At 36.3% G+C, this 16,837-nt stretch overlaps 1 protein-coding gene across 1 annotated transcript in view; it reads right to left on the bottom strand.

Annotated features, from left to right (window-relative positions):
• Positions 1 to 16,837, bottom strand: part of LOC113093301 (cadherin-13-like) — a 283,704-nt gene that overhangs the window by 161,976 nt on the left and 104,891 nt on the right. The window contains exon 3 of the mRNA XM_026259099.1: positions 6,237 to 6,448. Coding sequence (XP_026114884.1) covers positions 6,237 to 6,448 — 212 coding nt within the window. The remainder of the gene's footprint in view (positions 1 to 6,236; positions 6,449 to 16,837) is intronic.

Here is a 16,837-nt window from a genome sequence, read left to right on the forward strand (position 1 = left end):
TAATGGCCAAATGCAGAGAAATAATTAAAGTACATTAGCAAATTGCATTATAACCTAAATGGCCCATCTTGATCTGCCCAGTTTGAAGATACCATTTGTGAAATGGATACATCACACCACCATCTCTGGGGACAGCCTGAGCTATTAACATGAGGAAGAGCGTCTCGAGTACTTTTCAGTATGATAACTAGATTAATGGGTGACGTTTTTCAGGATATTTCTCTGCAAAACTGAAAAAAGATCATAAATCCCCACAGATCAGTCTTAATAGATTTTTCTTTTAATATGTTATTTAAATGAATTATCACAGCCTCCTGTTGTTTTGATGTCATTAGCAGATACACACCACTGTTTCTCTCCAAAATCTCCCTTCATTGAGGGAATTACTTTCACCGTCCTGCTGTCATGAGCAAAAGAACACCATTAAACACAGAGATGAATTCTATTATCAGAGCAACAGTGGTATTAATAGTCTTAAAATGCTTGATAGTTATAAAAAAAAAAAAAAAAAAAAAGATTCTGATATCTCTGTTTGTTCGGCAAGTCTTTAGAAACCCTTTATTATGCTTCACAAATTCAGCTGAATTGAAGCTGAGGACACGACGACAGCATGTCACCACACAGATCCCAGCATGCATCTGAACTCATTACAAGAGTGAACCTCTCTGAGCTGCATTACAAGGCAGAACGAGGAGGAAGGAGATAGAGGGAGGGCAAAAAAGAATGTCACCTCATAGCAACTGGAAAACAGCAGCTACGATGACTACATAGTTTGTCAAGGTTGGAAAAGCACCACTAAGAAGGCTCTTTTTGTCAATCCAGTCATCTTTTATGCTTCAATTTCCATCTTTTTCTATTTCTGTTTGCTATCTCTTTTGTTCCTGTTCTCTAAATTACAACCTTCTAAACATGCACTCCACAGACAGAGGTAACTTGACAAGCTATTTATTGTGTCCTACTCGTATGTCATTTTTTGTTGGGTGGGAAATGGTTGGCGAGCGGTCACAAACTTTCTATTTGCATTGGAAGCACAGCACGTTCTGTCCTTGCTGGATGTCTTTGGTCAGGCTTAGAAGCGGTGGAGTGATGGGGGAATGTGAAAGGCTACATTCAGAGCTAGTGGAGCTTTTTTTGCATCGCTCTGACATCATTCATAGCCATATAATGTGAATCATAACCTGGCAATATTTGATACCCACACTCAGAGATGGAGCAAACTAACCTATTTCCATATATATTGTGCACATTTGAAGGTGTTTAATCAATCAGAATCAGAGCATTTTGTTTTATTATTATTATTTTTATGCAAATTCGTTTAAATGAGACTTTTTTATATATACTTTTTTTCTTTCGATTTACATCTGTTAATTTGTCAAATAAAAAATTAGTAGAATTACCTTCTATTTGTACAATATATCACTGCATTATTAAAATAATATGCTTCATAAATAATATAAAATAATAAGTTTTATATATATTAAATGCACAACCTTGCATAAAATTTTAAATGTTATGGATCTAAATGCGACGGTTCGCCCAAAAAATTCTGTCATTACTTACTAACCCACATATTGTTCCAAAACTGCATGACTTTCTTTCTTCAGTTGAAAATAAAAGAAGATTCGGACCCCATCATTCTTTAAAATATCTTTTATGTTCCAAAGAAAAAAGTTCAGTTGAACAGTTTTGGAATGACATGAGGATTTCATTTTAAAGCTTATTGTAGTATTAAAACGACCGTTCTATGGAAATGCAACATTATCAGTGGTGTAATGATTCAAACTCATAATCATACAGTACCTGAATCACCTTTAAGAAACTGCTTTAAAGTCACTATGTGTCTTTCAGTCACTATATTGAAACTTATGACATGCCAGACCAGAACATCAAATCAGTCCCTTTAACCTGGCTGAGAGTACATTTCCATGAGATAGTAGCCAATATGTCCTCCCATCATAAGGGGAGTTTATGTTATTCTCATCCACTACATAAGGGGCATAAGTGACAGAGTGACGGGTCTTACGGTGAAGATTAAACATCTCCGTCAACTCATCGACTCGCTGCAGTGAGCGATGGAGAGAATTAGAAAGACTTATGGAACTTTAAGAACCTTCTCTGTTGGAAAAATGAAGGGCTGCATTGAGGTTATTGATGAATTCCTTTGCCACTCTTCCCCCGCTGCATTCTCAAGGACAGAAAAATGCACCGTGCCGCTCTGAGAACAGAGCGAAAGGTCTGTTGTGTGTGTTCGCTATGCCTTTCCTCTGCCAGTGATGAACACTGTTGGCTAGAGCGTGCTGACATGCTGAAAAGAAGATAGTCATGAATCTTTAATGTTTCCTGTTCATAAATTACAGAGGTACAATCGTCCCTGCTTCAGCTTTCTCCGCTCTATGAGGTAGTCTGAGCTCTCATTAATAACTGAAACAGGGCGGCTTAAAGATTAGTGGCATTCGAATCCCAGCCATAGAGTACATTGCACCACTGAGCTGCATTGAGGATTATGTTTTTTTGAAATTCTTCCCACCATTTAGCAAATAAATTATGTGTGTTAAGCAGTTTTAATATGTTTTAGCTTATTTTCAATCCCTGCAATCATCTGACGGCTCATGGTTAGCTCCTTGCGTGGAACTGAACCAGCAAAATTTCGGTTAACAGCCTCAACCATTAAACCACCCCAGCTGTCTTTTGAAAATGGTCAAAACTGCAATGCAAGCAACTTTAACATCACAGAATGAGCTGCTGGTTTATGGGGACCAAGATTCAAGGCTGTCCTGGGTCATGTCCTAATCTTATTTTCACTCTATCGCTCATACCTCTGTAAACTGTTGACTGTCAATAAAAATAAAAAATAAAAAAAAGATTAAAATAAAATAAAATCCAAGAAGTGATAAAGTTATAAAAAAATTTAACTTACAATTATTTTAATATCCATTTAAATTATTAATTAAATGTTAATTTTAAATATTACATTTTAAATATTTAATTTTAATTAATTATTTAATAAGTAAATAATTATATACTTCGAAGATAATTCATGATTATGAGTGTGAATGACACGTATGACACTTTCAGTGAAATATGTGTGCAGATAGGGAGTTTGTTTCCCAAACACATTATTAATTGTTGTGGGTTTCAAAGTAGATCATTGTAATAATGGCTATTTTAGTAACATCAATGCTACTGCTAATGGTGTGGGGTTGAAGAAGTGGCACTTGAATCTTAGTAGCTGGGCTGTGAGAGTCCTTTAGACAAAGAACTGTTTTATAATACCTCATTTGTTAGCATTCCCAGTCATCTCAAAGGCATTTTCAATCCCTGCAATCATCTGACGGCTCATGGTTAGCTATTGCGTGGAATTGAACCAGCAAAATTTTGGTTAACAGCCTCATCCATTAAACCACCCCAGCTGTTTGGTGTTTGGTGCTGTGGGTATCCAACATTTAGATGGCACAGACTTCTGGGCACAGGTTTTTTTTTTTATGGCAATCACCTAATGCCAATGTGAATAATAACTACACAGAAGAATTTCAGTCTGACATGCTAACTAAAGCTGGTTTGTTTGATGGCACTAAAATAACACAATCATAAGCTTTCACAACTACCCTAATCTGTGGTGTCTAAGACAACAGACAGTGAAAAATGCATTTCATACTTCTAAGCACCCCCCACCCCCCAAAAAATGCTATTATATTTGGAAATGTATATGCTTCTTGCTAAATAAATAAATTAATAATCCTATTTAGATACTTTTTAATGGCTGTCAATAAAGACAGAAGCAGGTACTAACTGGCCCATGATAACTAGCCAAGAACAGACCCTTTAGTCACAGTTTATCTTTTTACAGAGCTCTCCATTTGCTATTTTATGAACTATGGAACCACTGTTGTCTTTAAAATGCCATGTTCCCACCGGTCAACAAAGTTAATAACTGTTTTATAACACTTAACACTTTTTAGTCTTGTTAACAGAGCAGAAAAAGTTAAAATGTGATCAAAACCCTGGATTTGCTTTTCCTTAGTCATCAAAACTCATCAATAAATAGGACTCAGGGTTGTCAGACGCATTGCGTCCTTGTCAATTGTGCCATTCTGCTGCACACTGCCCTATTGGGACATATCATTACTCATTTCTGACTTCTCATTTATCCAGATGGAGACAGGAGTCAGAGTGCCAGACAGAATCCTCAGTATTCATTTATCTCAAAAGGTCTTTTTAAACCCAAACTTAACATTTATGATGTACCACTTTCTATGAAACAATGACATAACATTACTTTAGCCAAGGCTAAAGAAACCAGAAAGGCCAATAAATAAGTAAAGGCAATAAATAAGACCAATTTCCAACCTGTAACCTTGTGACCAGGTCATCCTCTTCTTTAGAATAAATGAAAAATGACTGTCAAAGAAAGAACCCAGTATATTTCTGCAGATTACAAATGGAAAAGTATGAAATGTCAAGGTCTTACATATTCACAGCATTTTTTTTCTTCACTCCATTGAGTTTCTCCATAGAAACGCCAGAAATGAAAACAATTCAGGAAATTAATTTGAATATGAATCCTCTGTAAAATACAAATTTATACCCTGAACTCACTTTTCTCATAAGGCCTTTACTTCAGGCTTGCTGTGCAGGCAGCTACAATTACATCACGTCAACCTATAGGGAAAGACGGAAGTCTTTTCCATTTCCACTCGCACTTATCAATAATCAAAATCCAATAAAATGGGCATTAACTCAAATATGGCATCAATAAGCAGAGCTTCCCTTCGGTATTCACTAGTTGATGCAAAGGTTTTCTGCCGGGAACAAACCAGTGGGTTAGGGCGAGGTTTATTTTTGAAGGCTTAGTCTGACTGTGATTACAGGATGTATGATCCATAATGACCCTGCTTCCAGGCTCTCGCCTCAGCCTCTTCACACACCGCTGTTCTCCCCAAGCTCTCTCGCATAGCAATCACTTCACTCATGCTATATATCTCATCTGAGAGTATAATTCATAGTTTATCTCAAAGAGGTGGGAGCTAGTTGCTTTTCATTCACTATGGCACTATATGCAATATAATACAGCTATGACCTAAATGTTGCGGGGATGGGGGTTGGGTGGTGTTAAAGTTTGGTTTAAGCATTTTTTTTCTTCTTCTTAAAAATCATGATTATTCACACATGTACTCACTGTTTGTAGTCAGGAAGATTTGTTAATGTTTTGAAAATGTCTCTTACATTCACCAATGGTGCATTTATTTGATCAAAAATACTTAAAAAAAAAAACAGTAATGTTGTGAAAAAGAATTACATTATGACATAACTACATTAATATATTTTAAAATGTAAATTATTTCTTTGATGAAAATCTGAATTTTCATTAGACATCACTCCAGTATTCAGTGTCACATGATCCTACAGAAATCATCATGCTGATTTGCTCAAGAAATATTTCTTATTTTTATCAATGTTAACAATGATTGTGCTGCTTAATATTAGCATGGAAACCTTGATACTCTTTTCAGGATTGTTTAATCAATAGAAAGTTAAGAGCAATTACTTGAAATAGACATTTTTTATTGCAATGTGAAAGTCTTTAATATCACTTAATTTAAATTGAATGCATCCTTGCTGAATAAAAGTATTCATTTCTTAAAGAGAAAATCTTATTTACCCCATCATTTTGAACGGTAACATACTGTATACCCAAGAAAACCCTCCAAAAGAGAATTCAAGATATTATTTTAGATTGATATGTTAGAATATTTTGTTCATGGTGTACATCCACTGTCATTTAATGTTCATTTAATTTCATAAGGAAAGAGCCTTAATTGGCAAGACTGGCAATTCATTTTAATGAAATAAAGTACTTAACACTATTAGTTTTTATATTGTTAAGGAAAACATGCCGTTATGAACATAAAAGCCACAGGGGAGCAATTTTTCGCCTTAATAAAAAAGAAAAAGTAAATTTCTACCAATGGTCACCTCTAAATGAAATATGTGGCTGTCCTCATGGATACCATGACAGGTAATGATAGGTAATTTCTAGTCTGAGCTGGAGCCTGTCAATATGATGGCAGTAAAGACACACTGAATGACGCATACGTCCAGTACTGAAAGAACAGAATCATGGGTGTCCAGACATACCATGTCCCCAGCTTAGAAGACCATTTAAAATGACAAGATTGAAGACTTCAGGCAATTTAACAAATTGATACACACACATACACACACACAGAAACGCTTACCCTGAGTGTCTGAGGAGATCTGGATGGTGCTCCCATAATGGTCACCTGTGCCATGTCATTGACATGATTGTTGACACCATGGACAAACATGACATCTCCACTGTCAATCACGTGCCTTCTGGGAACCAGATTCAATTTGTCATCTATTAGGAAGTCAGTGTTTGACACTTCAAACTCCACACCCTCATTTCCAGCGCAGTCATCAAACATCACTGCAGAAAAATGCAAGGGAAAAGGAGAGATTGACATATTAGCTTAGGAGAAATAAAGTATATCACATATCATTATATAGATAAAAGAAGAAAGGACACTGTTGAGGTGATACATCTTATCTTTGATGGAAAATGACCGTAGAAAATGTCCCTGTAAAGGTGACTATGCCTGACGAAGCATATTCATCCATGAACTAAAAGCAGGTTAAAAAAATATAGCCCATTCATCAATGGATATTAACATTAAATAGAGAACTTTAACCCTCAATAAAATCGACCCCACTTTCATCTTCAACCATCAGGTCTGACTGAGGAAGATATAGCCACTCCGGGCCAGCTTATCCCCTCTGATTCCGTCCGTTTCCATCTTATCTCAACGCACCATACCTCACTTTCACTCTTTTTGTCCTCTGTGCCATATTTCTCCTCTCATTTCCCATCCCCATCCCTCTTTTTCTCATCCATAACTCTTCTTTTCCTGCCCGTTTACCATTCTCTTTGACACTCTAAGTTATGTTCTTGTAACTCAAGGTGACCTGGGGGGGAACAGATGTGAATCGGGCATCTTCAAGTTGTTAAGATATGGTATAGAGCAGTGATCCTCAAGTCTGGCTCGCGAGATCCACTTTCCTGCGAAGTTTAGCTCTAACCCTAATCAAACACGCATGAGTCTGCTAATCAGTGTCTACAGGATCATTAAAAAATCACAGGCAGGTGTGTTTAATTAGAGTCGGAGCTAACCTCTGCAGGAAACTGGATCTCGCGAGCCAGATTTGAGGATCACTGGTGTATATATATATATATATATATATATATATATATATATATATATATATATATATATATATATATGGATATTTTTTATTTTATTTTTTATTGTTTTGATTAAATTTGATATATATATATATCCAGATTTGAGGATCACTGGTATAGAGTTATTATTCCTGCAAACATATGCCTGAGTAAATTATGTCCATTGAGAATATTTTGCCCATTTTTTTTTTTTTTAAATAGCCATAACAAACAACAACAACAACAGCAAAAAAAAAAAAAAAAAAAAAAAAAAAAAAAACATTATATATATATATATATATATATATATATATATATATATATATATATATATATATATATATATATATATATATATATAGAAAATTTAATCAAAACAATAAAAAATAAAATAAAAAATATCCTTCCATTGTGAAATATAATTACAATTTAAAATAAATATTTCCTATCCAACTATATGTTACATGATCTTTCAGAAATCATTTTAATATGCTGATTTATTGCTTAATAACATTTCTTATTAACAATCTTTTAAACAGCTATGCTGCTTAATATTTTTTAGGAAACTGTAATATATATTTTCAGTATTTTACTAATAAATAGAAAGTTCAAAATTTGTAAAAAAAAAAAAAAAAAAAAACTTAATTGATCCCACACTTTTAAATGATAATGAGTAAAATAACAAGACAAAAACATGACTCTAAAAATAGCTGATATGAACAGCAGTGGTGGCTATTAAATTATACATTATTATAGTAACTATATTACTGCATTGGTATTAAAATGCTCCTACAATCACACTGTGTCTAAACTGGATGTCAGAAAGAAATCACTCCAATTATGTATCAATTTTACAGAAGATATATTGCGGTATAAAAAGCATAGCAGGATCTGAACCGGGTGACACATTCCGACAGCCTTACAAGGGCTACACATGTATACAAGCAAAGGCACACACATTAAAACCCTTCACAGATTCAGCCTTTGAACCTTCAACGTTTTTTTGAAAATTCGATTACATCCATAATAGCTTAAGTGAGAACTGTAACCGGCTATAGCCACATTTAAATATGCCATTTAAATGCATTCAATGAAGATTTCATTTCAGTAAGTGAGCTGGAGCAGTGCCAATAACATTATTTTGCATTCGCTCAGAAATCGCATTTCTGTTCAAAACGACTAATGTGGCAGCGGCAGCTCCAAAAACAGAGGTGTTTAGCATGACACGTCAATAATGAATGCCTCTGTAACCAATTAGCTTAATTGCTTAGCAGCCTTGATATACGTTGCGCACTGCAGTAAGACAGAAAGTGTAAAAACCTACAAATATCTCACACCTGTGTATGAGCTTTATTAAGTTGCTTTTTCTCTTTAAAACTCCTTTTGTGAGCCACACTGGTTGTCCGAAAAAAAAAAAAAAAAGAACATTATATATAACTCGGGCAAGATGAAGGTATTGCCTTGTTCTCTTACTTAAACATTCACCACCATACCATACAAAGTATCCTCAAGCGAGGACTGTGGTGATGCTAACAGCATTAGCACGGTATGAGCACAGAGCGTTTCACATATCTTTTCAGCTAATTGAATTGAGGCAGAATCAGTAATGTGACGCCCTATCGATAACCTCCATGAACACAAGGGATGAAACTGCAGGTAATCGAATCAACAGTCATTTTATTGCCTGCAGAAGCACCTGTTTCCATCAAAAGGGATCATTCAGCGGTGCAGAGGAGGGTATCTTGGTGCCTTTCAAGCAAATTCACTTTTTATGCATGATTTTTTTTTTATGTTGTATGCGATCTGGACACCCACAGAAGTAAGAATAAGGTTATTACTTCAAGTTTCAAATGTGCACTTGCAGACCAAATACAGACAGCAAACCATGTGTAGGTTCATGTGGGGGAGACTCTTTCCAGGAAGCAGGCGGTATGGCAGGAATTTATGCATTATGCATTTTCTGAAGGAAATACTCAAAAATGTATCTGTGGTGAGAGATGCATAAAGCCAATTAGCACATTTAAGGTAATTCAGGCCATTTAAAGAATAATCATCACATTAAATCTGCAATGCTGAATCTACAGTGCACTGTAGTGCCATGATAACAGATTAAACTGAATCAGATTTTAACAACCTGTCCTCCAACCAATACGCTTGTATAGGTCGTTTGTTCAAATCCCTGAAATACGACCCATCAGAGTGTATACTACAATTGCATCCCTATTGGCAATGAACGGACGTGCGCGAAAATGTATATGCTCAATAAATCATAATTTAGCATGATTTCTATGAGGGTTAGGTTTAGGGGTGGGGTTAGGTATGGTCATTCGAACGAATAAGCCACCTAGTAAAATATGTAGGAAATACTGTGAGATCGGTGTAAAACGCCCACACATTGCATTTAAATAAACGTGCATTTTGATTGTTAATGACGTTATACGTCAATTCATGACGACAGACGCAATGCGATACTGTCATTATTTTTACGCCCGCAAGAGGGCGCTTAACCTTAAAATGTAAATATCGGTCGTAATAAATGCTTGCACAAAGACCTATATGCTCGTTTTTTGTTGGAGGACAGGCTCGATTTAAAAGTTCTAAAATGAAATACAGGCAAAATAATAATATGTCTTTCAGTTGTGTTATCTTCAGAGTCAAACTAATGACAGTTTTTTAAAAGTGAAATACGTACCAAATACCAATGCCCCTGCTAGTATTTTTAAGTATATTATTTATTTATTTAGAGAAAGACAAATGATTGAGTGCAAAATAAGGAAATAAATAAATCCATTGCAATATTGTGTGAGGTTATTAGTAAGGACAGTATTATGATGACAAGAAGTTAAATTAAAATACATGCAAAATTAAATAATACCGTATTTTTCGGACTATAAGTCGCACCTGAGTATAAGTCGCATCAGTCCAAAAATACGTCATGATGAGGAAAAAAACATATATAAGTCACACTGGACTATAAGTCGCATTTATTTAGAACCAAGAGAAAACATTACCATCTACAGCTGCGAGAGGGCGCTACAGGCTAGAGGAGCGAAGGGCAGCATAGAGCGCCCTCTGCCGGCTGTAGACGGCAATGTTTCTCTTGGCTCATGTCAAATTAATTTTGATAAATAAGTCGCACCTGACTATAAGTCACAGGACCAGCCAGACGGAAAATACGGTACTACTGAATCTAAAGAAATTAGTGAAAATGTTATGCAAATATTTCCTTGTATTAAGGAAAAACTGAAGGAAAACATTTTCAATTAATACTATTTCCATTTAATCAGTGCTTTAAAAACCTCAGTGAGTGAGCTAAAAGGTAAAATCTGCACCTGAGGAGAAAGTTGCCAAAAAGATGCAACACAAATTCAAACTATTTATTAAACACATACACTCCAAGGAAGGAGATATGAACAATTAGTTAAAAAAATGATGTGAATGAATGAATAATTGAATGAATGAATGAATGAATGAATGAATGAATGAATGAATGAATGAAAAAAAAAATCCCTGAACCCCAGTTTGAAAATTCCTGTGGCCATTTGCATGAAATGCTTCAACTAGTCTTACATTATTATTTTTTCCTTCTAAGCCTGTAATACAATTTTTGAGTCAGTTACATAAAAACATAGATTAGCGTACAGGCGGTAATAGTGGAACAGAGTAACAGTCAATGGTGGGGCATTCAGTGCACAGGACCCTAGCGACGGCCCTGGTCTAATATGTTAAGACCCACTCTCAAGTTTATGCAACTTGCACCTGGTTCGACCAGGAGTTTTTCAAAGATGCATTGAATAGTCATATAAAAGAGGCTTGAGACATATTAAAGGCCATGTGGTGTAGTCATACACAAACACACATTCCTCTTCTAAAAGTCATGCATGTGACCAAAAGTCACAGAATTACCAGGGGGAAACAGAAAGGTCATTCTGGATTCTTTTCTTTCTGTCTTTCCCTAAATCATCAACAGCAGTAGCTCTCCACAGCTTCTGTCAGTTCTACCGTCAGAGTCAATCTCTCACACTTTGAATGTGATGTGGGCTCAGCTAGACTAAGGGTATTAATGAGCTCTCGTGTTCATGTCTCTCTCCGTGCTCCAGGGATGGTAGCAGTGCAGGGCAGTGTGTGCCGCTGTTGTGTGCTGAGATCTGCTCTTCCACCTCGGCTGTAATGAGTTCAGTCTGTCTGTCAAACTACCCACCTATCACTGTTGTGGTTATCATCAACAGCACAACTGAAGATCTCAGAGGAACACGTGTGCTCTAATTATACTCTCAGCTCTCGTTTCCTAGCCTTTCAACTTGTTCATGTGTGGTTTTTGTAGTTGGTTTATTTTCTAAATGTCCATCTTTCAACAATTGCTTCTCTTGCTCATCTCAATCTCACTTTTTGTCCTCCTCCCTCATCTAGATCATCTTCTCACCCCGTGTTTATAAACATCGCACAAGGCCTTTGTCAAATTGTATTCTGTGATTGCTGGTGTGGGATCCATCCATCTTAGATTCGACAGTTAAAAGTGGGATCTTGGAAAATAAACTGAGACATGCTGGCAGCTGGTTAAAATGAGTGTATATCATAGACGTGTGTCGTTTTTTGTTGCCTCAGTCATAAATATTTTGAAATGACCATGAAACAGTATTTCATAACAGTTTTGTTAAAAATGTATATTTTTGATCTGTTGAATACATAAGTGAATTATAGAGATTTTTCCTCTATATTCGCAGCCATTGTGTCAATTACTGCATCATGTATTTCAGAATTAGCTCTGAAAAACATAAATAAATAAATTTGTAGTTGACGTAACATCTCCATTATTTAAATTAAAAAAGCTTAAAATTTGCATATGCTGTATACAAGGAAATGTATTTCTTTGGTCCTTGGACTATTCATCATTTTAATTTAGAATAGCTGGACATATGTTTAAATAGTTTCAGAGGAATTACAACATGTCATACCAGCAAGATTACTTCAAATAGTAGACTACAATATGTTAGAGATCTGGAGGGGGGCGGAGGGAGGATTTGGCATCCGTTATAAAATGCATAAAGGAACTACATTTTCCACTGAGGTAAACGATGTTAAAAGATGCACAGACTTCTAAGCATGTACATGTAAAACAGCATATTGGTCACAAGCTTTCCCATCATTCATTGTGGCAGCCCAAGAATGATCAAAAGGCAATTACACACCTTATTTGCATCCGTTTTCCCTTTAATTACTATGCATCAGCGCTAAAAAGCAACCTGTCTTTGGGAGGCAAAAAACTAGAGCGAACTACAAAACTGTCCAGAAATCATTTGAGCACACATGCTGTAATTATGATTTCCAAATATGCAAAGTAAGAACTTCCAAGAAGAATGCAACATATTGTCAGAAGCGCTGTTTTGTCATTACACCATTCGGTTATTTAAAAATGACTTTTTAACTAAAATTTAAATGCTGAAATAAGGACAAATTTCAACTATGTTTCTTTGTGTGGTTCCTTCTATTTTTGAAACAGGACACATGTGACATGAGTGATCACCTCTCCATCTGCAACTCTTTTGCTTTCTCCTCGGCTCTGTTTGTTAGGTGCATGCATGGTAACTGGTTAGAGCTGTGTCCACCAAAATCAATACAAATCAAATTCACTGAGGTTTTCTCTTCGAGCACTTAACCTTTTCAACTCGGCCGCTAGTTCTTTTATCTTCCTCAGCACAAAAGCTTTCAGGGCCATTTTGATGACAAATGCCTCCAACACACATATTTACACACAAACGCATTGTCAAGCATCCCTGCTTACCGGCATAATTGAGGACGGTCAGGAAAATGGCCATTTGTGCTTAACAAACCGCAGTCAAAGGATTGCTCTTTGCAGAAAACCGAATCAAGCAAAGACACAGTGAATTTCTCAAGCGCCATGTATCTGCTCATTTCCTTTTCCATTACACCATTTTATTTTGCTTTCAATAAGAAGGAGAAGCTCTTTATAGTGTGCCAGTAGCAAAGCAAACAGTGTCAGGCGTTTCAAAGGCAGCATGTTGAGTGTTTGATGGTATTGTCTGTTTGTTGCAGTAGAGGACAGGAGTATTTTAGAGAGCCTATAGCTATGGACCGCTTTGATGTTGGCTATCAATAGCAGACCCCTCTCGTCTTAAAATGAGTGTTTTTGAGCTCAAATTGCATCGTGCTACAAGGATTAGCTTGTGGGAGTTGTAAGCCCCATTGGAATTCATATACACACATGGGAACCTGCTACATAGGCGAGCAGTTTATCACTGATATGCATATTGCATAATAATATAGCTCAGATCTAATAAATGCTAAAACATTTCATTTACTTATTAAAGCTGTGTCAATAACTGATAGCGAGAAACCTCAACAGAGTTCCACAGTAGAGTTCTGGTAGTAAAAAGCCCAATAATGTTTTTAAGAGAGTAAATGATTTTTAACAATAACTATCAACCTACCGTGAGCTCTGAGGTTTTTAAGTGATGGTTTACACTTACACTAAGCCAGAAGTAAATATGATTTCTTCTAATATTCTTACAAATTCTTACAGATTCTTTATTGCGATTTATGGTTTCATGAAGAAACTTTAATATCCATGGCATCTTTCCATTGCATAAAAGAGTATTTATAATGTACAGAGGTTCTTAAGATTATTAAAATGATCCTCACAATGAGAAAAAAAATATATATCTTACCTGTTTGCAGAAAGGCTCTTTGGGCAACTTAAAACAGTTTTTTATATGGCATTACAATAAACATATGATGCATAGTTTACTATCTCAAAAGTCTTGCACACAAAAGTCGTTAGTCCTTTTCTCATTTTCATGTTTTTGGGGTTTATATTTCTCTTCAAATCAAGTTGATTATTGGTTGGTTGATTATTTACACAATTCATTGATACATTTCAGAGCTGGTAATGTTGTTTTAGGTTTTTAAGCCTTTATGTACAAATTCAAATTTGGAAATAAATGCGAAAAATACTTCCAGAACAAAACCATGGAAAAACTACACACATTGTCTAAAGTAAACTAAACTGTCTGAAACTGAAAATGTAAAGGCATAACTAAAACTGTCCCATAAAAAAAAAAAAAAAAACGTGTCTGATATAAACAATTCCAATCCTTTTGGGTGACTAAAGGCTGGAATACACTAGTACAACCTTTGCCCATAATTTTGGCCTTAATTACAGTCTAGACAATTTGACAGTTACCTTAAACCTGAGCCTGTCTGCAGATGTGGGTCGACAGTTTTCATAGAAAAACACAAACTCCATTTTTTTTGTCATTTTCATATCAATTCAAGATTTTGAGTTGTTTGTATGCAAAATAAATGTCAAGCAATTCTGGAATGACAACATGGTGTCTGAACCTAGCTGTGCCTGCACCGATCCCTGCCTTTGGATTATACTACCACTGAGCCTTCAGCAGCATTAAAACCATGCAGTGGATATCATTGATTCCAAGTGTTACAATATCCACTCTTCTTTTAACGGCTGATGGTTTCATCACAATTAACCAGCTCGTTAGAATTTGAGGATGTTTATCTGCAGTCAAGTAAATGGTCTAGCACAAGATTTAGCTCAGCAGGAGGCAACAACTAGGATGACATTTCAGTGGTCCATCCTCCTGATCAGAGGTGAAGCGACCAGTTTGATTCAGCATCTGATCTCATAGCGCTAGCCAATCACGCTTCATCGCTCTGTAGCTGGGTTCTACTCCAGCTGTGGGCTCCTTCAGTCAGCCATTGAAGAACTGCAGCCTCTGTCTAACCCAAGCCTTTCATGTTGGGATTCTCAGATCAAGACCATTAAAGGGCTCATCTAATATTCGCTTTAGAAGTCACAAACATAGCTTCCTGCTCCATGGGTGGGCTTAAAGCCCATTTTCCATGTAGTGCACTGAGTTTTGACATATCAATACTGTAAAGATACTAGCAAAGCCTTTTAAAGGCAAGATCTGAAGCTCCAAAAGTAGGCAAGCAGCATCGAGAAAAGTCTACTCAACAACTGTATGGTCTGCACAGCTTTGTAAAGACATCAGTCCTTGGATAAAAGCTGTTCTTATACTGTCTACTGAGATTACCTCCCTTGTCCAACCAACCACATTTCTGTCTTATGTAGCGAAACACTAGTTTGTATCCGTATTCGCCCTTTGAGAGATATGGACAGGTTACCAGACTACAAAAATGTCAAATGTAATTGAAGGTAAGTCTTCAAACGAGCTCAGTAATCCCACACATTCTTCGGTCACCTCCACCTTCTGACCTCTGTGGTTGGCGATGGTCTCAAGGGCTCTCTTAACAAGAGCAGCCTGATCCTGCAGAGCCGACCGTCCTCATCACCCTGGCCTGCTTTTCGCTCACAACGGCCTAGTTGGTTAACTCAGAATGTCTTGAAAAGGACGATTAGAATTGCACCTCTGCCTGGCCCCGAAAAAGAAAAACCCATTGGAATTCCTTTCAGATTTACACCGGGGCTTTTCACAGGAACCCACTGACATTCACAGCTGCTCGGTTGAGGGGAAGTTCAGTGAAATTGATCTCTTTAGGCTGGTGGGTAATCACTGAGCTACAGCCAACCGGATTCAACTCTGCTTGATGGCTAAGCAACCTTGGCCTAAGCTAAGCACAGTCCCCCACTGTTCCTTGAGCCTTTTCGAGGGTATCCAGCCAGCACAGATGTGTGACTCCTGGAACAGTGTTTCAGTCATTAACAGGTACCAATAATTATTTATTTTATTTTTCAAGTGTCAGCAAAAAAACTAGTAAAAATACATGGAATAATGCAATGCATAAATAACTAGCCATGTGCAAAACTTCTCAATTCTAGTTATTCAGCATCTGACTACTGGTAGTGTGTATATGTATATATATATATATATTGTTCTAAACAATATATGCTTGTTCAATAAATAAACGTTGTACTAAAAACAAAACAAAACTATAAATCTTCTCTGTCATTGCAGTGTGTGTGAAACCTTTGCAATACCATAATAAGTGAGTGAGTCAGTAGTTTTAAAATCTATATGTGGGAAGTTTGCTCTCTCTGCTATTAAACATAAGGGTTTGGATGATCTGTGTAAACGGGGTTGAGTAGCAGATTACTGTAGTGATTCAAACGCCTACCCAAGTCCTTTTATTCTGTTTGATCCATTGGCTTATCTATAGCAGACATCACTGTATCACTTCAGATAGATAGTATGATCTAGATGGTGACAATTCAGGCATTCAACAATGTATTTTTAAGCTTGAGTGAATGAATACTCGTATTTGCCTCGAATGTGATGGAAATAACCTCTAAGGTTAAGAATCTTGAAGCGTATAAAATCAGACAAACCTGTCCACTTAATAAGGGGTGACATAATGTGTCCAACTAATACTGTTTCCAGGTCCAAGCCTCAACTCATTTCACTTTAGATTACTATCTCAAGAGTCATTTATGAGCACTGTTCATTCATATTAAACATTTAAGATAAAAGTTTGCTGTACACTAGAGTCTCGCTGCTCTCAGCGTCCCAAACAAAAATTATTTTTAAAATATATTTATATGTTCATTGTCTGGCTATCTGGGATTTTCGTATGGAGTTAAAGGGTAGGATTAAAAAAAAA

The sequence above is a fragment of the Carassius auratus genome, unplaced genomic scaffold (assembly GCF_003368295.1).
Source record: "Carassius auratus strain Wakin unplaced genomic scaffold, ASM336829v1 scaf_tig00214951, whole genome shotgun sequence".
Taxonomy (NCBI): Eukaryota; Metazoa; Chordata; class Actinopteri; order Cypriniformes; family Cyprinidae; genus Carassius; species Carassius auratus.